General features: G+C 53.7%; 1 protein-coding gene across 2 annotated transcripts in view; it reads left to right on the forward strand.

The window, feature by feature from the left end:
• Positions 1-5,966: 5,966 nt before the first annotated feature.
• Positions 5,967-24,622, forward strand: part of SMAD6 (SMAD family member 6) — a 75,796-nt gene continuing 57,140 nt past the window's right edge. The window contains exons 1-3 of one of the 2 annotated variants that reach the window (XM_004421730.3): positions 5,969-8,660; positions 16,354-16,410; positions 20,115-20,192. In XM_004421730.3, the coding sequence (XP_004421787.1) occupies positions 7,838-8,660; positions 16,354-16,410; positions 20,115-20,192 (958 nt within the window). In that variant the 5' untranslated portion in view covers positions 5,969-7,837. Of the gene's footprint in view, positions 8,661-16,353; positions 16,411-20,114; positions 20,193-24,622 lie in introns of both variants that reach the window. The other variant, XM_087428586.1, reaches the window with a different exon arrangement.

Here is a 24,622-nt window from a genome sequence, read left to right on the forward strand (position 1 = left end):
AACTCATGGGAATTTTGCATTCTATTCCCGATATATCTGGGTTAGCTTCATTTTCTTTTCCTTTTCTTCTTCTTTTTTTTTGTGAGGAAGATTAGCCCTGAGCTAACAGCTGTTGCCACTCCGCCTCTTTTTGCTGAAGAAGATTAGCCCTGAGCTAACATCCGTGCCCATCTTCTTCTACTTCATATGGGATGCCGCCACAGCGTGGTTTGATAAGCGGTGCATAGGTCCGTGCCCAGGATCTGAACCTGCAAACCCCCAGCCGCCGAAGCAGAGGGTGTGAACTTAACCGCTACACTGCCGGGCTGGCCCCTGGGTTAGATTTAATATTAAAAATGGACTATCTTACAAATATAAAAATAAATTTCTCCAAGATCCTTGAGTCAAATTAGCTCTCCAGAAAAATCTTCTGACTTCAAGAGGCCGCCTGGTCTCCCAGTGTGAGAAGGACGGTGCCGGTAATGCAGCTTCACTGTGGCAAATCCAGTCCTCAGCCTGCTCTCTGTGCAACTGCCCCTCTGAACAACCACGAGACTTGCTGCACTTCACTCAGTCACGCTGCCATTCATTCATTCACTTGGTATTTCTGAAAGCTGATCATGTGCGGGGTGTTGCCCTCTCCTGCCGCATCCACAAGGAGCAGAATAACAGGAACAGCTCTCAACGCTTTGCATGTATGATCTCAATCAATACTCACAATGGCCCTCTGAGGTAGGTACTATTATTATTAAACCCATTTTACAGACCGGGAAACTGAACCTCAGAAAGGATGGGTCAAGTGACCAAGGCCACTCTGTCAGGGGCAGATCCCAGATTAGGACCCAGGCAGTCTGACCCCAGAGCCTACGTCCACCGCCCAGTTGGGGCGAGAAGCCTTAAGCAATGGAATAAGGGGCAAGGCGCCCTGGGAGTTGGAAAACCTCCCCGCTACCCCCAATCGGCCCTGTGATCTTGGGCACGTCACCCTCCTTTCCTGGTACTGGAATCTCCCCAGGCCCCCGTCTCTGCCCCGTTCTGCTCTGCACTCGTGAAGGGACCCCCATCCCTGCTCTGGGAGGGGAGTTTCTCTCGGTTCCCTCACACAGCCCACCTTCCTTCTCCAGGTCACTTCCGCGACGAGCCGCTGAAGCCTAGAGCTTGCTGGGACTTGACTCATTTAACTGCACCCTGGGTCAGGTAGGTCCATTTTATAGATGAGGAAATTGAGTCTCCCAGGGGTTAAACAGTTTGCAAGGTTGTTGTGAGTTTAGCGGCTTAACCTGGTAACGACTGACTCCACACTCATTTCGCTAATAACAGCTACCATTTACTGAATGCTTGTGAGGTGTCAGACTCCGTGCTAAGCACTTTAATCTTCAAAACAACCTCCCAATATGATTATTACCAGCCAGGTCTCAGGCTCTCCATCTGTAATCTGCAACCTGGGAATAATAATAGCACCTTACTTGGGGTTATTGTAGGAGGTAAAGGAAATTGCCCAAGGCCACAGAGTAAGAGGTGGCTGAACAGGATTTGAACCCAGGTCTGTTGGTTCTACCATAGTAACGGTTCAGAACCGTGACTGTCCTGTGCCAGCACAGGCCACCTGGAGAGGCAAGAGTAAAACACTGTGGTGTGTCCGGGTGGTCTCCAGGATAATCTCGGGTGACGCACAAACATATTTTATGTATTTATTTTCAAGTGATAAATGTAACTTGCACATTTGTGACTCCATGGATATTACTGCTATGACAAGGCGAAACACAAGTGGTGAATTGATTTAAAAAATTAAGTAAATGTGTCAATAACATGTGTACACTGTTCAGATGTTCTCTCATCCTCTCAAATCTGTACCAGCAGTTCGTGCTGGTTCTGTCTTCAAATGCGTCCAGGATCTGACCACTTCTCCCCAAGCCAGCATGGCCCATCCTGGACCACCGCAGCAGGCTCCCCCCGTGCCCCGCTTCCACCCTGCCCCTTGCAGTCTGTTCACATGGCTGTTAGAGGGAGCCTGTGCAAACAGAGGCAGATCATGGCCCAAACCTGCTCAGAACCTCCAGGGGCTCCCAGATCCCTCAAAGGACAAGCCACAGACCCTGCATGACCCTGCATGACCCTACAATCTGCCCCCCCAAGTATTTCTCCCATCTCATCACCTCTTTGATGGTCCTGGAACATGCGAGGCATGCTCCCAGCTCAGGACCCTTGGTGCCTGGAACATTCTTCCCCAAGATAGTGTCACAGCGCTTCCCCCCCCACCACCAAGACTTTGCTCCAATGTCACCTCCCAAGGGAAGCGTTCTCTGACCGCTTTCTCTGAACCACACCTACCTCTCCTGACATTCGTTTCTCCTCTTCTCTGCTTTATTTGTGTCCTTGGCACCTTTACATTATAATACACTGTATATCTGATTATTTTGTTTATGGTCTGTCTGTCCTCCCACGAGACTCCTTGAGCTCAGGACTTTTTGTGTTTTGCTTAAGTACAGGATCCCCAGCACCTGGAACACAGCCTGGCACCCAATAGGAGCTCAACAAGTACGTGTTGAATGAATGACCAGGAAGTTCCATTCCTGCACATGTGCATTTTTTCAAGGGAGAGAGGGTCCACAGCATTCATCGAAGCCTCAGAAGGGTTGTCTGTTACTCAAGGGTGCCCAACTCCCCCATTTGGGGCCATGTTGGCCAAGTAGATCTACCTTCCAAAGGGGCAGACAATACTACTCAGCCAGTCAGGCCTGTAGTTGTTCTCCCTGAGTTAAGAAGTGGGGCCTTGGTTTATCCATCAGTCTCCTGTGAAGTGGATGAGGATGAATCGGTCTCCCTGCCAATCCATCTGACTATAGCAAGTGGTGGCCCAGACTCCTTCTGTGATGCCTCTGCTCATAAGCAGTGGTCCCTACAGCCCACCCCTTCCCACCACCAAGAAGCAGGCTCTGCCTTGTACGATTTCTGTCGTTTCATGCCTTGTGTCTTCCCAGCTAATGTGGAAACTTCCTAAGGGCAAAGGACCCTGTTTTCTTTTCTAGGACCAGGTGTTAAGAAGATGAACACTCACCTCAAGCAGCCCTGCGTTCAAGTCCCAACTCTGCCACCTATTGGCTGTGTGACCAGAGACAAATTACTTAGCCTCTCTGTTTCCTTCTCTAAAAACAGGTCTATTAAGAATAAAAACTTCTTCACTGTGTTGTTGGGGGATTTGATGAGATAGTGCATATAAGTTTCAGTATGGGATGATGATGAGTATAGAGCTTGGCGAAGTGAGGGATTTAATTCAACCACATCACAAATATTTATTGAGTGCTTACTATGTGACAGGCGTTGTGCTAGGGACTGGGGAGAAGAAACAGGGCAGGTGCTGCCTTGTATGAATTAGCTTCTTCAATGGCACAGAGTGGCATCAAATGGCCTGTTTCCGACTCTCTCAGTGCTGCTGTGGGTGGCCTGTGCCTGACAGTTTCACCATCTCTACCCAAGTGGGGCTTACACTCCAGAGGCAGAGGAGGATGGACGAGGAACTATATGGTTATGAGTTGTGAGAAGTGCTGTAAAGAGAAGGCACAGGGTACTTTGGGGGAATACTAGATAACGGGTCGGGGGCAGGTTTGAATCTGATGGGTTAGAGTTTGTGAGTAATGTGGCTGCAGAGACCTGAGGAGCAGCAGCTGGGACTCCAGCTCCCTCCTCTCCTATGCCCCCCAGGGAACTGGGGCTTGTTCTCCAGAGGGGATCTAGGAGGGTGCCCTTAGGCTGTAGCTCTGTGGCCCTGCCCCTCTGGGCCCTGCCGCACACACCCTCTAGTGGTCACAACGCAGGCTAGCGCGAGGCTGGATGGGCCTGGGAGTCTAAGGACAGAGGGACTGTCACTGCCTTTCCCTTCCAGATCCTGTCTCCACCTGGAAGCTCTAACGACAGAGGGACTGTGACTGCCTTTCCCTTCCAGACCCTGTCTCCACTTGGAGGCAGTCTTCCTGTAATGGGAGATGACTGGGCCCTCATGACATTTCATTTTGGTAATCACCACGAGCATGATTCCTACTCCCACTTCACAGATGAGAACCCCAAGGCTTAGTGAGCTGAGGGAGGTAAAGGAGCATCAGAACCAAACTCAGGCCTACCAGACTCTCATTTTGGTGCTCTTCAGACGTCATCCAGCTGGCACCTAATGGCACCCCACCTCTAATGCCACACCTCCGGGTGAATAAGGGCCGCAGCAAACCTTTGTCCCAGTTACTGCCCAGGGAAGAAGGCAGCCCTCCCAGGAATGTCACTGCTTCAGTCCCTCCTTGGCCTGAGGGCCCGACATCCCTCAGGGCGCTCCCCCAGAAAGGGATGCCACTGTACCTCAGGGAGGTCTGGGGGATGGAAGGGGAAGGAGCCAGTGTTCACATATTTGCGCCAGGGGTAGGTGCTGGGCATTTGTGCAAGCCCTGAGGGGTAACCCATGTCCTGCCAGCTGCCCCATTCCCTTTGCTCCCATTACACACACATACCCCTGCCCCCAGCCAAACTGCCTGGGTTCAAACCCCGCCTCTGCCACTAACTAAAAGCTTGTTCAAGTTACTTAATGTCTTTGTGCCTCAGTGTCTTTTTCTGCAAAATGGTAGTAACAACCATGCCCACCCCCAAAGTGTTATGTGCAGTCTGGGCCTCGCCCCATAACATTTTGATTCAGCGGGTCCAATGCACCACATTTTGAAAATCACTGCCCTGAGAGTGTGCTGTGAAACACAGACCCACACACCACTTTCTAGCTGTCAGGGATGAGCACACGTACTGGTTTATGCCCCTCTGGTTTCAGCATTTTAGCACTCTCAACACTATTTTCATTTCAATGGCAAATTAAATGGGCAAGTTCCTGTGCCTCAGTTTCCTCATCTGTAAAATGGAGATGATAATAGTCCCTATCAGGGTTGTTGTGAGAATTCAATGACTGAATCCTTGTAATGCTTGCCCACAGTAACGACTCAATAAGCACGAGCTATTATTATTGTAATCCACAGCCAAACCAGCAAATACCCCAATAAAAAAAAATACTGTACTTTACACTGAATTCCTCCTTGTATTTTAAGATGCATTAGTTTTCCCGGGGGCGAGAAGTCACTGAAAGGGGCCACAAGAGGGTCTTCTGGGTGCTAGTTACACAGGTGGTGTATTCACTTGTGAAAATGCACCCTGCTGTTCACTTGCGATTCCTGCCTAAAATGCACTCTCTCCTAGGCTCTTCATGGTTCCGTGAAGAACGCAGGGCAGGCATCATGATCCCCATTTTTCAAACAAGAAACTGAGGCCGAGACAACTATTTTGATTTGGCCCAAGCAGTAGGGGATGCGGGTGAGGAAGCTTCTCGGGCCGGTTCTCCATTCGGGAGAGCAACCACGTCTCCCAGAGAGCGCGGCGCGAACAGTACCTGACTCCAGGTAAACCTCAACAAATGGTTCTGAGTTCTCCCTGCACAGACCGCCCTTCACCCAGCGCACACCCAGCCTCCAGCCCGGCGGGGAACTCGCACCGCCGCACGCTCACCAGGCCAGCCCCACACGTGGGCACCCCCGAGGGAGACCCGCGCGCTGGCGCCCCCGCGGCCCCGGCAGGGGAATGGCGCCCAGCCCGGGGCCAATGAAAGCAGCGGAATTTCTTTCATTCAGTGCGGGGCCGGCTCCTGCCCGGAAAGGGGCGGGGCGCCGCGCCGGGGGCGGGGCCGCCGCGCGCGGGGAGGGGGCGGGGCCCGCCCCGCGGCCCGGCCAATCGGCGCCGCGCCCGGGGGGGGAGGGGGGACCAAGCCTTTTTTCCCTCCGCGCGGGACCAATCCCGACTTTACAAGCTTGAACTTTTGCCACCCTCGGACGAGCGAGCGCGCCCGAGGAGGTACCCCGCCGCGCCGGCTCCAGGGGCAGGAGCGGCCTTAACCCTTTCCGCGCCGGGCGGCCAGCTGCCGCCGCCGGGTCCCCGAGCCAGCCCCCGACCCGGCGGGCCAGGGCCCCGCCTCCCAATCCACCCCCATTTCCGTGGTGAAACGTCGCTGGGGGAAGCACTACCGCTCCCCACATCTCTCTCCACGATGCACAGAATAAAATGGGGAAGGGGGAGGAGGGAGCACCCGGCCTCGAGGGGGCCCGGGACGGCTAGAGGACCGCCTAGCTCCCAGGGAGGGCCGTGGCGACCGTGAGGACCTCGAGAGAAGGAGACACTCCCCGCCTCTACCCCACCCTCTGCAGGTCCCTACCTCGCGCCAGCCTGGAGCCCCTGTGCGCGAAGCGTCCCAGGCGCCCCCGTCTGGGCAGCAGAGCGACCCCTGACTATGCGCAGGGGGTGTGGAGACCTCGTGTCATCACGGAAGATCCTGCTACCCCAACAAATCAGTTGCTCCCTGCTTCCAAGAGACGCAAGCCAGGAAGGCACAACACGCACACCGATTTTTATTAGCCTTCCCTGGGATGGGGGTTTGGACCAACTCTAAAGTGCAACGTGTGTTTGTAAGTTTGTGCACAAGCCAGAGAGGCAAAGCGCCCCGTTCGCGTCCGAGTCTCAGTGGGTCCACCGAGCCCTTGCGCCGCCTGCCCAGGGTTTGTGTAACTGTTTGTGTGTGCGCGCGTGTGCGTGTGCTAGCTCGTATCCGTGCCCGCGGCGCAACGCGCGCCAGAGAGCAGGCTGTGGGCGCTGTCAGGCCCGGGGCGGGGGTGCCGGGGCGAGCGTGGGGCGGGGGCCCGGGCTCCGCCCGCCCCAGGAGCCGGCCCCTCGGAGCCTCGGGCCCTGCAATGGGACGTGTTCTCCTTTAAGAGTTAAGAAACTTGAAACCTTGTTTGCGCAACAATCAGCGCCGCGGAGCCGCCAAAGTGTCTAGACTGGCATATGATGGGAGGCAGCCAATGACTCCGCGGCGCTCCTCCGGGGGCCCTCAGTGTGCGTTTGAGGAGAACAAAAAAGAGAGAGAGAGCCGAGCAGGGGAGCGAGCGAGGGAGCCGAGCCGAGAGAAAGAGCCGCCGGGCGCTGCTTCGCCAGACCTCGCCGGGACCGCGGGGCCACCGGGAGGCACTTTTTGTGGAGGGGGGAGGGGGACGACCTCTGCAGCCGCGGCGCCCGGGGCGTCCGAGCGCAGCGTGGGGCGGGCTGCGACCTCTGCTTCGTTGGATTGCATTTTTAATTAAGGATTCCTAGCAGCTCTTTGGGATTTTTACAGTTTCCACTCATGTGTTGACACTCGCGTTCAGGAGAAACTCGCTCCAAGAGCATCTAGCGCCTGGGACCTGAGACGGAGTTGGCTTTTCATGCATGCAATTCCAGGGATTTTGGTTTTGTTTGGGGTTTCTTTTTCTTTCTTTCCTTTTTTATTTTTCTTTTTGCAGGGAGTAAGAAGGAAGCTGAGGGTATCAACAAGCCTGCCTCTCGGATCCTGCAGGAAAAGCCCATGTAGTTAAGCGCCTGGGTTTTAAAGGCAGGGCTTCCCAGACACAGGGGGTTCAGCGCGAGCGCTTTGTGCTCATGGACCAGCCGCGCAACTTTTGAAGGCTCGCCGGCCCATGCGGGGTCTTTCTGGCGGCGCGCCGCTTGCAGTCTCCCTACAGCGCCGGTGCTGGAGTTGCTGAGCAGCCCGGCCGCCGGGGTCCATGTAGCCGCTGGCCCGGCGCGGACTGCGGCTCGGCGTGCGCGTGTTCCCCGCCGGCCCGCCGCGGCGAGCTCCCTCATGTTGCAGCCCCGCGGCGCCCCTTCGACGACAGGCTGTGCGCGGTCTGCACGGCGCCCGGCAAAGGAGCTTCATGTGGGGCTGCGGCCCGCGTAGCCGGCGCCTCGCTGAGGGAACGGACCCTCGGTAACCGGAGACCGCCTCCCCCCCACCCCCGGCGCCAAAGGATATCGTATGTTCAGGTCCAAACGCTCGGGGCTGGTGCGGCGACTTTGGCGAAGTCGTGTGGTCCCCGACCGGGAGGAAGGTGGCGGCAGCGGCGGCGGCGGCGGCGTCGGCGACGAGGATGGGAGCTTGGGCAGCCGAGCTGAGCCGGCCCCGCGGGCACGAGAAGGCGGAGGCTGCGGCCGCTCCGAAGTCCGCCCGGTAGCCCCGCGGCGGCCCCGGGACGCGGTGGGACAGCGAGGCGCCCAGGGCGCAGGGAGGCGCCGGCGCGCAGGGGGTCCCCCGAGGCCCATGTCGGAGCCTGGGGCCGGCGCTGGGTGCTCCCCGCTGGACGTGGCGGAGCCGGGAGGCCCGGGCTGGCTGCCCGAAAGTGACTGTGAGACGGTGACTTGCTGCCTCTTCTCCGAGCGGGACGCCCCTGGCGCGCCCCGGGACGCCGGCGACCCCCTGGCTCGGGCTGCCCTGGAGCCGGCGGGCGGCGCGCGGAGTCGCGAAGCCCGCTCGCGGCTGCTGCTGCTCGAGCAGGAACTCAAGACGGTCACGTACTCGCTGCTGAAGCGGCTCAAGGAGCGCTCGCTGGACACGCTGCTGGAGGCGGTGGAGTCCCGCGGCGGCGTGCCGGGCGGCTGCGTGCTGGTGCCGCGCGCCGACCTCCGCCTGGGCGGCCAGCCCGCGCCGCCGCAGCTGCTGCTCGGCCGCCTCTTCCGCTGGCCCGACCTGCAGCACGCCGTGGAGCTGAAGCCCCTGTGCGGCTGCCACAGCTTCGCCGCCGCCGCCGACGGCCCCACCGTGTGCTGCAACCCCTACCACTTCAGCCGGCTCTGCGGGCCAGGTGAGCGCGCCCCCTGCGTGGCTGCCTTTCTGTCCGTGACACCTCGGGCGGGCGGAGCTGCGGGTGCTCCCCCGGGTGCCCCTGGAGCGTGGGAGCTCCCAGTGAAGGCGCCTCACCCTGAGAGGAAAGCCAGGGAGTGGGTATCTGGGCACACACATCAAATGGCAACTTCATCATAGGGCTCCCGCAAACTTAAAAAGGTACGCGTTGGAGTTTTGTCTGCGCAGCTTCGGGGACGTAATGTAAGTTCCAAATTCATAGACAGTGAAAGGGGAGGGCAGGCCTAGGAGAAGCCAAAGACCGGAGTGCCCCATCCACCCCCTCGCATTTACCCCTAGTCTGTGCCCAGGCCTGTATCATTCGTGTGCATATGCCTATACCATTCGTGTGCATATGCCTATACCATTCGTGTGCATATGCCTATACCATTCGTGTGCATATGCCTATACCATTCGTGTGCATATGTGTATACCATTCGTGTGCATATGTCTATACCATTCGTGTGCATATGCCTATAGCTTCGCTATACTTTCTTGTACCCAAGGAGATGTACATTGTAAAATTGGACGTAGACAGTTCATGGCTAGAGTCAGTAGTGTTCGTTGTCCCACTTGTTCCTTTGTACATTTCGCAGCAAAGCTTTTGCAGGGTATCCCTTCTCAGAGTGGAGACCTCTCTCTTGCTCTGATTGCACCCAACATCCCTTGGGTGTCCAGTGCCAGGGCCCTCCATCATCATCATTCTCAATTCTACGTCCAGGTTTTGTATAGGGTGAGGGTCCTGGAGGCGTCTGTGAGTAGGCGAGGAAGCCAGGTATTTTATTACCTCTGAGAACTGCCCTCCTTCTTTGTTCTCTTGCTGGGATTTCCTGCACACACCCCACCTCCAGATCTTACCTAAACAGGCCCTGGGTGCTGGAGCAGACGTGAGGACAGGCGGGGGCTCCTGGCAGGCCAGAAGCTTGCAGTGCCCCCTGCTCTGACTTCTGCGCTGCAGGGAAGCACACTTTTTAGTTCGTAGCACCTTAGGGGTTGTATGCATCTTAGGTGGCATTGGGGGTTATGCAGGGGTGGGACTGTCAGAGAGTTACAGGCTGTGGGGCCTGGGAGGTCCCTGAGTTCCTCCTGTCTGGCCCCTCTGGAGAGTCAGCTCTCAGCGGGGCGGCACCTAGCGGGTCAGATCACAGGTCTTGTGACTCCCGGTGTGCAAGGGGAGGGTGGGCCTAGGAGCGTGGGTTTGTCTCAGGTGTCTTGTTTGTGTGTGGGGTAGTGGCTGGAGGGGAAAGGAGGATGCCTCAGTGCTCAGTGGTGGTTCCTGATGGTGTGTGGGGAGACGCAGCGCTGATCTGGCCGCCCTGTTCCCCACATGGTCGCTCCAGACCCCTTTCAGGGGCTTTTGGCAATCCCTGACCTGTGGCCCACGGTGGGCATTTTGTGCCCCTTATTCCTCTTCCTGACAGCTTCCCCTGGAAGTGCCTTCTTCCCCTCTGCCACCCAGTCTCCTCCCTGCCTCTGGGGAAGGGGGCCCTATTGTGGTTGCCCTGTCTCTGGTAATTTTTGTTTAATGAGAGATAACAGGTGGGGCCCACTCTGCTGTTTCAAAGGCCCTGGCAGGTATTTTCTCTCTCACCAGTTCAGTCTGCCAGCAAATGTTTGTTGAGCGCTTACTCTGTCAGGCAGCGTGCTGGGTGCTGCAGAGTGAGGTGGAATATGGGTAGGATCCATGCCCTCAAGAAACATAATCTTGCATGGGAGATGGGGGAGATGGGCCAGGTCAGTGGGTCTGAACATCAGAGGTGGTGGGGTGTGTACATATGTAACAGGATCTCCTCCAGGAGGTCCGTAGCTCTAACCTGGAGCGGGGCCTCGGAGGATAGGTAAGAGGAGGTGGCAGTTGAGGAGGAGGAGGAGAGGGCCAGCTGAAAGTCCAAGTGCCAGGCAAGCTGAGGTGTGTGGGTGGGAGGGGGTGGAGTGAAAAAGTTGGAGACAAGGGACAGGACCCACCCCTGCCCCTACCCCTTGGGTTAGAAGTCAGCTTGGGGGTTGGTTTGAGTTTGGTGGACTTGGGCAGTTACGGGTTGAGGGGCACACTGCAGTGGAACCATTCCTAACCACAGACCTGGTCTTGGGCTCTGCCTGGTCAGTAATGACAACTTGACCTTGGACTAATAACTTCCCCTCTACATCTCCCTACTGATCAGTGGGGATGGCTCTAGGAACATTCTCTGCATCTAATTCTAGGCTGAGCATTGGCACTTAACTCGGTTCCTCTTCCCAGAAGGAGGCGCTATTGCAGGAGCTGTGTCTGTTCTCCTGCCTCTTTGCCAGCCCAGGGGGCCCCCCATTCAAGCCACTTTAGGGGCAGCTGGGAGGACTGATGGTCTAGGAAGAGTTTCTAATAGGTGCCAGGTTGACCCTCTTGCTTCATCCCCTGCCTGATGGCTTGGGCCGCTGGGACTGAGAACTGGGGGAGCCCTTTGCTGCCCACCCCACCCCTGCCGCCTGACTGCCAGCCTGGCTCCCAGGAGCTGGGTGGGTGCATAGCTGGAGCTCAGCCGTGCGCGTCCTGATAAGGAGACTGCTCCTTCCAGGGTTCCGGGGGAGAGGCTGGGCCGCTGGGACAGACAGACAGATGGACACACACACGGAGCAGGCACCCAGCTAGAAAGTACACTGGAACACCCAGCAGGCCAACTGAGGGACACCCACCTGGCACCAGTCACCCCAGTGCCCCCCTGACCCACATAGGGAGCCCCAGTGCCAGGAGGCCCCTTTCTGGGCAGTGTGGACCTGTGCTGCTCAGAGCAAACCCTGCTCCATCCATCACCTTGCTTTGGGGCATTGGGGCCAGTTCCCCTCTTTGGGCCTCTTCCCATCTATAAAGTGAGGGGCTGGACAGAACCCCTGACGTCTGACGGGCAGATTCCAGGTGACACAGGCCTGGCCTCCTGCCCTGCCCTCTCTCCCAGGCTTGTCTCAGAAAGTGGGGTCCTCCCTCTGTGCCCGGCTCTGCCCAGGCCCTCCCGCCCCCGTGGGAGTCGGGCCCTAGCTCTCCCTCCCTCTTGTGTGTCTTTCTGTCCCGGGAAAAGCCCATTCGCTGAACTTGGTGCCTATGTGGACGGAAATGTGGAGAAATACTTGAATCACAGTTCTAACCTGTGTTTATAGGGCTCCTTTCTCCTGAAAGTATCCATTAACTTTGGAATAAATCTCCTGCTCTTTGCTTCACCACTTTTTTTTTGCTGTAATTATATTCAGTAAATTACTATTATCCAAATTGCGCCAGGGAAAGAGAGACAGAGCAAGAGAGAGAGCTTCTGAACGACTGGAGGAGGCCGCCTAGGAAAACACAGGGTTCCCAGGCCAGGACTATAGGAATTAGAATGGGCTAGAAAGTTTTCCTTTTATTTGGCCTGGCATTATCCCTTTGAAATGAGATCAATTTCAAGTAGGGCTTCCAAGCCCCCGCCCTGCCCCTCTGGCGGCCCCTCGGCCTGCCCGCCCTGCTCCTCAGAGCTCCTCCTTGGAGGTGAGGAAGGGGTGATAATGTGCAGTTTGCCTCTTACTGGCGCCAGCCGGCCGCGCTGTTTATCTGGCTGCCGGGGGAATCTGGGCAATTAGGCTCAGCCGGCCTTAAAGCGCCAGGAGCTCCTTTTCGGCGTCTCCCACCCCGGAGCTGGGGGTTGAGCCTTCAGGTTCTGGGGATGGAGGGGACAGGTGCCGGGGAGGCCCCCTCTCTACCCAGAGCCACGGGGTGGAAACTGGGAGGCCCAGGGAGGCGTGTGGAGCCTTTCCTAAGGAAGATGCTGGGCTGCAAAGATGGGGTGGAAGCGAACATCCCAAACTGAAACTTTACCAGGCACTGGGAGAGGCTGTGAACTCTTCTGGCTTTAGAATCGGGGTCTAGATCCCGAAAGGCTAAGTAGCCCCTGAGGGCTAACCCGAGGCCTGTCTGGCCTGAGCTGGGCTGAGCACTAGCCTTCTGGTGCACTCGGCCCCTGGCTGACTGCTCTCACTTCTGAGGAAGTTGGAGGAGACTCCTGGAGTTGATGCCTGAGTCTGGATGTCTGAGGGGCTGGAGTGTCTGATGTCTCTCTCTCATGTTCATTTCTTTCAGAGGGGTCTGCAGGGCTCTAGGAGTTCTCCCCTTCAAGTTTAAAGCAGCACAACTTTTGCAAGAATTGAGATAGCTTCCAAGAGGGCAGTGGACAGAAGGCCTGGAGGCTGGCAGCTCATGCTTTCTCTTCTGACCTTTTGTCTCACACCGAGTTCCACCTGAGTGCCCACCTTGCCCACCTGAGTTAATGGGGCTCCATTCTCCCAGATCCGTGGGGCCTGGATGTGTGGGAGTGGAGTGGAGGTGCCAGGTAAAGATTACCCAGTATTGTTCATAGCAGCATTATTCCTAATAGCCAAAAAGTGGAAACAACCCGAGTGTCCATTAGCTGATGAATGGATAAACAAAATGTGGTATATCTATACAAAGGAATAGCCTTCAGCCATAGAAAAGAATGAAGTATGATAGCTGCTACAGCATGAATGAGCCTCAAAAACATTATGCAAAGTGAAAGAAGCCAGACACAAAAGGCCACAGATTATAGGAATCCATTTGTGTGAAACGTCCAGAATAGGCAAATCCATAGGGCCGGGAAGTAGATTTGTGGTTGCCTAGGGTTTGGGGGTTGGGGGAATAGGGACTGACTGTTAATGGGGACAGGGTTTCTTTTGGGGTGATGAAAATGTCCTGTAATTAGATGGTGATGTTGGTGTCACAACTCTGAATATACTAAAAACTACTGAATTGTACATGTTAAGAGTGAATCTTAGGGTGTGTGAAGGATAACTTAGTTTTTTGAAAAAAGGTAACTTGGTATTGGTCCCCAACTACCCCGGCCCCCTTTGTTTAGCTGAAGTAGAATAACATCTCCTACCTGCCTGTGTGGCCTTGGGTGGGTTCTTTACCTGGCTGGACCTCAGTTGCCCCATCAGTTAAAAGAACAAGTTGAGTTGGGTGAACCGCTGACCTTCTAAACCCCTGGGTCTTGGGGTGGAGTCTGGAGGCCCTCATACTTGTACTTGCCCGGAGTGGAATTTCGTGCTTAGCTTCCAGTCTCTACAGTTGTGAAACAGTTCTGTGCAAACCGTTTTGCTGGAGCAAATGGAGACCTGGTCGAGTCCCTCCTGGAGGCTTTGCGGTTCCTCACTAGCTGGTGTGTCTGACATTTCAAGTTTGTAGATTTGCTTTCTGTCACTCACATTAGAACCCCCAGCCCGGCGTGGGCATGGGTAGTGGGTGTCACAACTCAAGGCCCCGGGAGGCTCCTGCGAGCCCTTCCCCCTCCACCTTTTGGGTCCCAGGTCAGCAGAGCCTGGAAGAGATGCTAGAGTTGGTTACAGTGGCTTGACTGCAGCCACCACTGCCCATTGCTGCCAAGTTTCACTTTTGGGGACGATCCGGAGGGCACAGCTCCCCACTATGCATAGCCTGGGCCTCAGCCAGCCGGATTTTTGCAAAAGGAACCCTAACCTGGGAATTGCGGGCCTTCTGATGAGTTAGTGGGGTAGTAGAAAGGGCATGAGGCTGGGCTCAGGAGACCTGGCTTCCGGTTCTGGCTCTACAGCCAGTTCCCTGTCTGGCCCTGAGGGAGTCACTTCCACTGTCCAGGCCTCAGTCTTCTCCTCTGTAAGTGGGAGTGCCGGCCGCAATTCTCTTTCTCCATGGAGCTCTAGCCCTACCTGTGTTTTTGCCTCTTGTCCTGAGAGGCTGGTCCTCACTCAAGTCTGGTCTCTAGCCCCTTCAAGGCCTGAGGACCGGTGGATAAGGTGGCTCCTACTGAAGTCTTGAGTCCTGTTTGAGGTCTCCGTTGGGTCACCCCTGTGGCCCCCTTGGTCCTCTCTCTCCACACCTTTGTCCACAGATACCCGCATCTTTACCTTTATCCTCATCACCGTTGTCTTGGTCCACAAACGTTTACTGAGCACTTTCTGTGCACGTGATGTACTGGACCCACCTGGGGTGAAGGGGGCAAGACGGGGTGCCTCTTGATTGCTGGTCTCATTGGCGTGTAGAGCAGAGTTAGGCCTGGGCTCAAATCCCAGCTCCACCATGATTGGGCTGGGGGACACTGGGCAAGTCAGTTTTCTCATCTGTAAAATGGGAATAATAATGGCCATCTTATTTATTTTTGAGAAAGGATGAAATAAAAATAGGTGCCCCATGAGCGTGATTAACCACTCTGTACCTGAGATCCAAAAGAATAGAATACAATGAATGAAATGGCGTGGAGAGAGACACAGGGTCGGCGTTCAGCAAATGTTTGCTTCTCTCTCAGTGGCTACTCCGTGATTCACTTTTCCTTCTCCCTAACTCCTGTCCACAAAAGATTCCCTGTTCCTAGACCTCAGAGCCTTTGCTTTGTTGAAGTAATTTCTGGCTGGAAAAGCCAGGGTGGGGAAGAAGAGAAGCTGCATTGGGTGTACAGAGCAACACAAACGCTCCTGTGACTAATTGTGCCTTATTATCATTGCGAAAAACACTTATTACCCCTGTGTCATTACTGATACCTGCCTAATAATAGTTATTACCACTTTACTACCACTGAGAGTTTGTTTTGGTTTGCGATTTGATGGTGTTTAGTTTCATTTATGGAAAATGAAGGGTCATTTCATTCATGCAAATTGTTACTTAGTTTAGCAAATTGTTACTTCCCGTAAAGCAAGAGGCTAAGGAATTCTTCTGAAGACAAAGTATATGTTTTTAAGGAGGAGTATTTTAGGCAAATGAAAGGAAACCAGAAGAAAAATACCATCGACAGTAAGGAATCACAGAGGGTCTGAGCTGGAAGGCCGTAGAGAGCTGTGTTCCATCCCTTCTCTTATCAAAGCGGAGATGGAGGACGAGATCAGGAAGGGACTGGTTTAAGGTCTCCCATCTGGGTAGCTGGGTTTGGCTTCCTGGGTCCCAACCGATCATGCCCTCCTCTGTGCCCCAAAGAATGTTAGTTATCATACAGCTTGTTTGGAAACGAGCTTCTGTGTCTGGGCCTCTGCACTCACACTCGGTTCTGACTAGAGTTGCCAAATTTAGCAAATAAAACTACAGAATGGCCATTAAATTTGAATTTCAGATAAACAACACATAATTTTTTAGTATAAGTATGTCCCAAACATTACAAGGAACATACTTATACTAAAACATTATGTCATATATATCCGAAATTCAAATTTAACTGAGCATCCTGTATTTTATTGGGCAACCCTGGCTCTGACTTTCCCTGCACCTGCGTTTCTCTTGTTATAATGGTAATAGTTACTGTTTGTGGAAGCAAGAGTTGTACTAAGCATTTTACATACTTTATCTTCACTTGCCCTCCTGGCAAACCTGGGCGGTCTGTATAATTACTGTCCCCATTTTAGAGCTGAGGAAGTAGGCTCAGAGAGGTGAAGTAACTTGCCTGAGGTCACACAGCCAAAGGTGGCAGAGCAGAGATTGAGCCCAGGTCTGTACCCCAAGCCTGCGGCCTTTCTGTTGGGCAATGCTGTTACAGTGGATTTCGGCAGCAGAGGTGGTGGGAGAAAAGGAGAATTTCCTGGGGGCTGGGTTTATTTGAGGACAGCAATAATCAAAAGCATGTAGAACCCGCAGGTGTGAACTCTCCCACCACCACAGTGACACGTTGTCTCCTGTCTTCCAGAATCACCGCCACCCCCCTACTCTCGGCTGTCTCCTCGCGACGAGTACAAGCCACTGGGTAAGTGTGTCCTCCTTCCGACCCTTGGGGAGCTGCGTCCATCCTGGGCTCCCCTTCAGTCCAGCGCCACCTCAGTGCTGAAGGGCTGGAGCAGGGAGGGAGGGAAAGCCGGCCTGGTTGCCTTTGAAATGGGGTGAAGTTTTACAAACACACCCGCAGTTGGGCCAAAGCAGACCCAGCCTCTGCAGCAGGCTATTTACATCTTGAAATTCCTCAGCTCATCATTAACCTCTCTGTGACCTTTAAACATGGGCCTGTGGGAGATGAATGGGTTTCGACTTAACGCATCTCATTGGAGGTGGGTTGGTATTTCTGTCTCTTCTCTCCCTCCCTCAGCCTTAGGTTGTCCTCTTATAGTGTGTGTTAATTAGTACTGTGACAAATAGGTTGAGCATGAAGTCATGGTTAGGGGAGCTATATGTTTTCTCCCATTTTAAGCCAAAAAGTTCACCTGGGCAGAAACAACAACTGGAACATCTAGAAAGCATGTATATTGGTCCATAGAGCCCCTAGCATGGATGGTCCCCTAGGTGTGCTCAGTGGAGTTGGTCATGTTTCTTAGACAGGTCCCATTCAGAGGTAGAACGTGTTTTCTGTAAATCCTTGGGGCTGGATGAGCAGCTCATATATGTGATTTTAAAAGTCGTGATGGCTTGTTTCCTGGCCATCCTGTGTCCCCCAGTGGAGAATCCCAATGGTGGGGCGAGTTCAGTTGGCTTTCCTATACCAAGAGAGCAACTTTGTGACCCGGCAGTTCCCGTGGGACTCAAGCTTTAAAAGTCAGATGGCGTGGCAGTGATGCTCACACGTTCCACCAAGTGACCACAGAAAGTGGGTTTTGTTTGGTTTTTGGTAAAGGCCTCTTCCCAGTAGCGTGTGTCAGCATCACTGGGGAGGTCACTTCCAAGTGTCATCGACTCTCAGGCGTCCAGTCCAGTTTTTCTTTCAGGCCCCTTGTGGAGTCCGAAGTGCCCACCGGATCCCTTCAGAGTCTGACCTCCTCAGTCTAGGAGGACAGAGGCTGTCCCATGACGGTGTGTGAGTCAGTGGCTTAACGATGGCAACTTCCTCATTGTTTTTCCTGAAGTATAGTCATCCTGTGGATGGAGGAGCTTTATTTAGTTCTCCGAGGAGCTGGAGAGGTCATTTGGTGGGACCCTGTCACTTCGTACATGAGGAATCAGGCTGAGGGACAGGGAGGGCCACCCAGCTAATGAGCAGCAGAGCTGAGGCGGAAGCCAGAGCAGCCCCCTGTTCAGCTGGGGGTTCCCCATCCTTTCCTCACAGGCCTGTCTCAGCATTTCCTAAGTCAACATAATTGCACTAGTCACTTAGATCCCTCGTTCCGTTAGAGAAGAAAACCCTCAAACGTTCTTAGTAATTGTAGCACCTCAGTTTGTATGTCAAGGATCATTGCCCCGAGGAATTGTGGGTCAGCCTGTGGTAAAGCAGCAAAATTCAGGACACCGTCCAGCCCTGCAGAGTGACCATTCGGAAATCAACAGGTGTCCCAGTTATTTTACAAATGGGCCAACCGAGGCCTAGAAAGAGGAAATAACCCTTGTTGGTGGTCATATAACTCAGGGGTGTGCAGGCTCCAGCCCACCATCTGTTTCAGTATGGCTCACGAGCTAAGAATGGGTTTCACTTTTTTAGATGGTTAAAAAAAAAATCAAAAGAAGGGTAATATTTCCTGACATGGGAAAATTATATGAAATTCAAATTTCAGTGTCTGTAATAAAGTTCTGCTGGAACACAGCCATGCTCACCTGTTTCCATATTGTCTGTGGCTGCTTCCACAGGACACCGGCAGGGTTGAGGTAGTTGCGATGGCGAATGTATGGCTCACAAAGCTGAAAGTATTTATTATTGGGGCCTCTGCAGAAAAAGTTGGTGACCTCTGGTTTTGCTGACTAATAGTGGAGGTGGGACTCGAACCTGGGGCCCCAGCTTCAGTTGGGGTCCCTCCTTGGGGCTGGGGCAGTGACCAAGGGTGGGAGTGTTCTTCTACAACAGCCACTTCTACAACGGCACTTCAGACTTCAGGGACCTCACTGGAAGCTCTAGATGATGGCGGGTGTGTGACAGGGTCTTAGTAGCTGGGAAGGGTGGAAACCGCCTGTCCCCACTCCTGGGAACCTCACAAAGCTGTCTGTGCTGGTTCCACAGCGGTTCACTAAGAAATGAGGTTCAGCCTGCAAGGTTGCTACTTCAAATGAGAAGTGGTCCGCAAGACTCAGGGAGCCGAACACTTTGGGAACATTAGGTATTAAAAGCAAAACTCTTAAGAAGTTCCCACTAAGGTATTGAGGTTATTATATTTTTAAAAGAGATTTTCCAACTGTCCTTACTTTCCTCCTAACACGTTTTACCAGCAGATAACTTTTCTGTGCCCTGATAAATAGTCCGAGTTATTGTTTGGATTATTTTCCTTTCCTTGCATTGTTGCTTTTTCATAAACAAAAAGTCAGTTCACTTCTAAGCCTCTGTGATCACATGAGACCCAAAAACAAAATAAAACCCAGAACACCCAGTCAGCATCTGGCAAGTGGGAAATGACAAAAAAAAAAAAAAATAAAAAAAATAAAGGCCAAATTGGTTAATGTTTCATCTTCCCCCTCCCCAACCCATGTGGTAAAAGGAAAAAATTCCTGCAGAATTCTAGCTAGCTAGGGCTGAGGCTAACGGTTTCGTCCCAGGAATCCCCGGCTTCGAGTGGCTCTCCTGAGCCAGGTGGGACCAGCCAAGCCAGACCTGGGTTGTGCTGGTGGGAAGATGAAGCAAGTTCGGCAGGCCTCACAGAACGTGCCTTCCGACTCCTGGACAGGCCTGTCCCTTAACAGGGACAACACCCCATTGCTGGTAGCAGAGGCACAGGCCCAGGAAAAATTTTCCACGTCTGCCTGCTTCAAAAGCCATCGGCTTGTCAAGCCAGCAGCTCAGCCTTCAGGAGAAAACGTGCGAAAGGATTTCCCTGCGCCGCCTAACTGCACTGCAGATGGGGGACAAGGAATAATGCACGCCATATGAAGTACTTAAAACCACTTACACAACAATGAACGCCTTAAAAAAAAAACCAGTCCAGGCATTGAAAGTTGCTCTGTGAGCAGGTTTGGATGTTAGGGAGTGGAGGAGGGGAGAGAGAAAAAGTTAATCTGGGAGCAAATGCTTGAGCCCTTAATTAGAGGGGTGTAAGCGGGACGGAGTGAGGATGGCTGGTAACTTGTTAAAACAGAGTTTCCCCAGCTCCAGCGGGAGGAAGGAAGGAAGGAAGGAAGGAAGGAAGCAAGAAGGAACAGCTTCAAGAATTTTAATGGTTGTAATTAAGTACAGCAACTATGAATTGTTTAGGGGCTTATTTTAACCTTACCCAAGGAGGCTCCAAGTTGCTACTTGCTCGGTCCCCTGAACTTGGGTTATTTCTGTGGTCAGAGCCATTGAAACTTTTTCAGGTGCCAGGGCTGCTGCAGTCAGCATTTTCCAGAAGAGTCCCAGGGCTGGCTGGCCTGGTCTCGTGCCATCATGGGACGGGGTTACAGAGTAGCATCAGAAAGTTGTGAGGGGCGTGCTGCCCTTTGCAAGCACTTGCATGCGCCCACATGTGCACACATACACGTGCATGCACACATAGAGATGCATGAGAAAGAAGAAAAGGGAGGAGCGCCCCACAGTGAACTAAGTTCTCTTTCTCTTTCCTTCCGTAGATCTATCAGATTCCACATTGTCTTACACTGAAACGGAGGCCACCAACTCCCTCATCACTGCTCCGGGTGAATTCTCAGGTTGGCTTTTTTTTCTTGCACGTTGCTGTCATGTTGAACTTTACAGGAGGGGACAAGTTGGGGGGCCTGATGGAGGCCTCTTTGGCTACCCCCTCCTGTTCTTTTCCCTTTTCCTCCCACCCCTTGGATAGGAAGACTGCAAATGTCTTTGTCACTGGTGTTTTTGGGGTTAAGAACCGTCTGTGTGGATGAAACCTAAAGATGATAACTTTTAAAGTGCCTGTTGTTCCACGTTTTAACCAGTTGTCTCTACCTTGTTTCTCGTGGAAATGATTAAAGCCCAGCACAGCTCTCCATCCCTCATTTTAGCAAGGGATCCTCTTCTACCAGCTGCCAAGAGGCAGCAAAATGGATGTGTTTGTATATATTTATCTTCGTAGGTTTCTCCTCCTGTCCCCACTCTAAGGAAGGATCGATGGGAAGGGTCAGAAGCGGGGGAAATGAAGTGGGTGGAAGGAGCTTGAGGGAGGGTCTGGCAAGTGAGGAGTTGGCTGGTGTTTCCATGCCTCTGCCTGAGCAGTGGATGCTGGGCTAGGAAGCAGAGAGAACCTGGTTGGAGCCCCCCACCCCCTGCAATTAAGAGTTGGCTGTAGGGACTCTCCCAATCCAGGGAATACCTAAATCCAGCTTCCCTTAAGAAATGAGAGGTTGGTAGAGGCCTGGGGGCATCAAGGGCCAGGAGGGATTTGGGTGCTGAGGTCCGCGCGGCCCTTTGGGAGCATGGCAGGTGGGATGCGCTATGAGGACAGCTGGGGCTTGTGGTCTAGCTCTGTGCCATGTGGGGTGACAGCCCCTCGGGCTGGAGCTGCTTCCCAGGTGGTCCTGGCTGGATCTCCGCGTGAAGGCCTCTGTCTGCGTCTGAGCTGTCCTTCCCCTACCCCACGCCCATGTCATAATAGCAACAACAGTGATCACAACTATTTATTGAATGTTGACTTTGGGCCACGTCCTGTAGTTGGGCCCCTTTATATGCATCATCAGAACAGCAGTAAAGTAACTTGCTCAGGGTCACATAGTAGCAGAGCCATTTGCCACTATGCTACTGTGCTCCTAGCCACTGTTCTGTCTCCCACTTTTCTGCAAGCGCCGAATGGACCTCTGATAAACTTATTTCGCCTGAAGTTTTGTCTATCTTCTTGCCGTGCTTGCCCCATGACTCTAAGGGTGTCATGATGCTGGCTCCTCACAGCTGCCTGGCTGCTTCCCGTGTTCAGAGCCCTTCCCCATCCGTTCCGTATTCCACCACAACCACCGGAGATCACAAGGGCATGTCTGTTTTAAAGATGAGAAACCAGAATCCAGAGCAGGAAGTGACTTGCCCAGGGTCAGATAGTGGGGCTCATGGCACAGCTGGTACTGGGGTCTAGGTCTTCGGCGTCCTACTTGCCTTTTGGTGTCTGGTGACCCCTCTCACTGGGCCACTGTGTTTTCTTCTCTGCCTTTTGGCTCTACTTTGTTATGTCTTTCTCTGAAAGACCTAACCAGATGAACACAAGAAGTTAACATTTTAATCCATTCTTTTTCCTCTGTACCTGTGTGGATGGAAGCCACATATAATTTTGAAGCAAGAGGCATAAAAGTATTTCTGAATGCATGGTTTTGTGTCCCCGCCCACCCTCAGTGTATTTAGATGGATTACATCAGCATTAGTTGTCTGGACGGATGGGTGATTTTTCTACATCCCATTCTCCGCATTGTTAATGGTGGAAACTCCCCTGTGTGGAGGTGCCTGACAGTTTCACCATGTGCTCACACACATAGTCTTTTGATCTCTGTCATCTCAAAGCATGCCTGGTGTGTGGCTCAGGCAGGAAGGAGCAGACCCCAGAGCACCTCCAGGAGGCCCCTACTCTGATCTGGTTCCCAACAGAGAGCGCCCTCTGGAGGCTGGGAGGTCTCCAGAGACCCTGGGGCCATTAGATTTGGCCGCCTTGGGGCCCAGTGGACCTGTGTTTGGGATTCCTGCCCGGTTATCCCAGAGCAGTCTTTGATGCTGCCTGGTGGAAGGCCCCTGCTGCTCTTTATTGTGGACGAGGACTGTGTGATTCTCATGAGAAAACTTCTCCTGCAGTGGCTTGGAATTCTAAGGGGCTAAAGGAACTGGGAAGGAAGTTTGGGATTTCCAGTGGGAGGGAGATTGAATGGGGTCTGGTGGGCTTTGATCTGAGTTCCAGGTGGTCTTGATAGGCGAGTGGAACGTTCCCCATTGTGGTCATCCAGGCTCCTTCCGGGGGCGACATGCGTCTCCTCCCACTCCGGGGGCTCACGGTTCAGCTTTTGCAGCTCACTCGTGCTGTGGGGATCTGAGGACCAATGGGTTGGCACTGCCCCTGCCTCCTGTCACACTGGAGGACAGGCTCAGGGAGGAAAAGGCCCTGAGTGGTGACGGGCAGATGATGAAGGCAGGAGTCATCCTGCAAAGATGGAATGCAGGGTTGTGCCAAGGGCAGGGCAGGAGGTGAGGTCAGAAGGGTAAGGGGCAGGATGCGTTGGGCCAGGCCAGGGCGTTTAAGGTTCAAGGACAGGTAATGCTGCTGCTGTTGCCGACCACAGTGACGTTTGTTAACACTTACCACTTGGCACTTTGCTAAGTGCTGGTCATTCTCCGTCTCACTGACTCCTTACCACAACCCAGGGAGACAGAGGTGATGCCCTCCATTTCATAGGTGAGGAAATGGAGGCTTGTGGCTGGGCCACCTGTCCACAATCCCAAATCGTAAGTGGATGGCAGCCTGAGCAGCCCAGCTCTCCCACCCTGAGGGCCCTGCCTAGCATTGCAGCAAGGCTTCCTGTCCCCTCCCCGAGACAAACCCCGGTGGGGGACAGGGGCAAGGTAGAGTGATCTATAGCAGCCTGGGGACAGCCTGTCCTGATTTAAGCACCAAGGATAGAGGTAGGGAGCTGGCAAGAGGCACAAAGCTCTGGCTTCATCTGTGTCACCACCAGGCAAACCTTGCAGGCCACCCAGAGACCACATCGGCCAGCTGCCCCAGCACCCCCGTCTCCCTGGGTCATGAGGGGCTGCCGTCCCTGAGAGCCTGCCCCCTCACAGTGTCTTAGGACAGGCATCACGCTTGAGCAGCGTGTCTGCAGCCCCAGGACGGAGACCGCCCTTGTTTGTCTCACACAATGACAATCCCAGAGCCCGGCCTGGGCTGTCTATTTTTATCCAGCTCCAAGGTCTCTGCTCCACTTTCCTGTCCTGTTGTTGAGGCCACATTAGGGGGAATGGTGGGAATTTTGAGGCTCAGTCACAGCCACGCAGGCGAGGACGCATTAGTGGGCAGGGCGGGGGGCAGCAGGGCAAGAGACTCTTGTTTTAGCTCCCTGCTGAATGGTTGACAGAACACTCTCGTCCATCCGATCTCTACCTTTGCTCCAAATTTAGATATGTGATCTCTGCTAAACAAATGAGAAAACTGAAGCTCAGAGGGGGCAAGTGACTTCGCCAAGATCACTCAGCAAGGGGCAGGATGCTGAGACTCCACTAAATCTAAAGGGACCCTTACACCTGGAGTCTCCAGTGGGGTTTGGATAAAATTGAAAACCTAGAAGTCCCTTTTGGGGTGCTTTCAGAACCTTGATACTCTGGGTTCCTTGCCTAACTCAGGGCCTAGGGCGCTGCCCCCTGACTGTCTAAAGCCCCTTAAGGCCATCCTCTTCCTCTCTGCAGCATCTCCACCCCTCTCCCATTCCCTTGATTTCAGTTTAGTTTGGGGAAGAAAGCAAGATTAGCTAGTTAAATTCATACTAAGGTGTGAGTGGCTGGTAGGCAAACCTTGGCAATTTAAAGGCAGAATATGCCATAATCCAAAGAATTTCAGAATGAAGGGCCACATGGGAATGGCCATTCTGAGAAGGGTTGAGGGAGGAGGGCAGAATTGTCTCGGCTCTGGGCTACTTGAGGCTAGAAGAACAGAGTGAGCATGACACAATCTTTATGCCCTGGGTGAGAGAGGCTTGGTGCTGAATGAGCTCTGGGCCGTTGAATAGAGCCTGAAGTGGGGGGGCTGCTTTCGAAGCCAGTCCTGCCCACTCCAATGCTATGGGGCCAGTGGGGTACAGCACTGGGCAGGCTTCTGCAGGACCTAGTGGCTCCCCTCTGGTATCCTATTCTAGTGCCTATTGGATAATTGCTCAAGTGCTATATTAAGCACCGACTGTATGCAAGGCATGGTGTAAGCTGCCTGTCATGGGGACTGGGCAGTCCCTTTTGCTGATCTTGGATATGTGTACCGATATCTCAGTCCTCGGGGCATACTGGTTTCTTTAGAGCTGTGTCAGTGAGGGCAAGCCCCTCATTTTAAAGAGGAGATGGCCCGGGGAAGGAAGGGAGCTATGCAGGACCACGTGGAGAGTTGGGGGCTCAGCTGGATGTGGGTGTCTTTCCTCCACCAACCAGACTGTAAGCTCCTTGAAGGCACAGATCA

This window comes from Ceratotherium simum, chromosome 3 (genome assembly GCF_057802395.1).
Source record: "Ceratotherium simum simum isolate JZ-2026a chromosome 3, ASM5780239v1, whole genome shotgun sequence".
Lineage (NCBI taxonomy): Eukaryota > Metazoa > Chordata > Mammalia > Perissodactyla > Rhinocerotidae > Ceratotherium > Ceratotherium simum.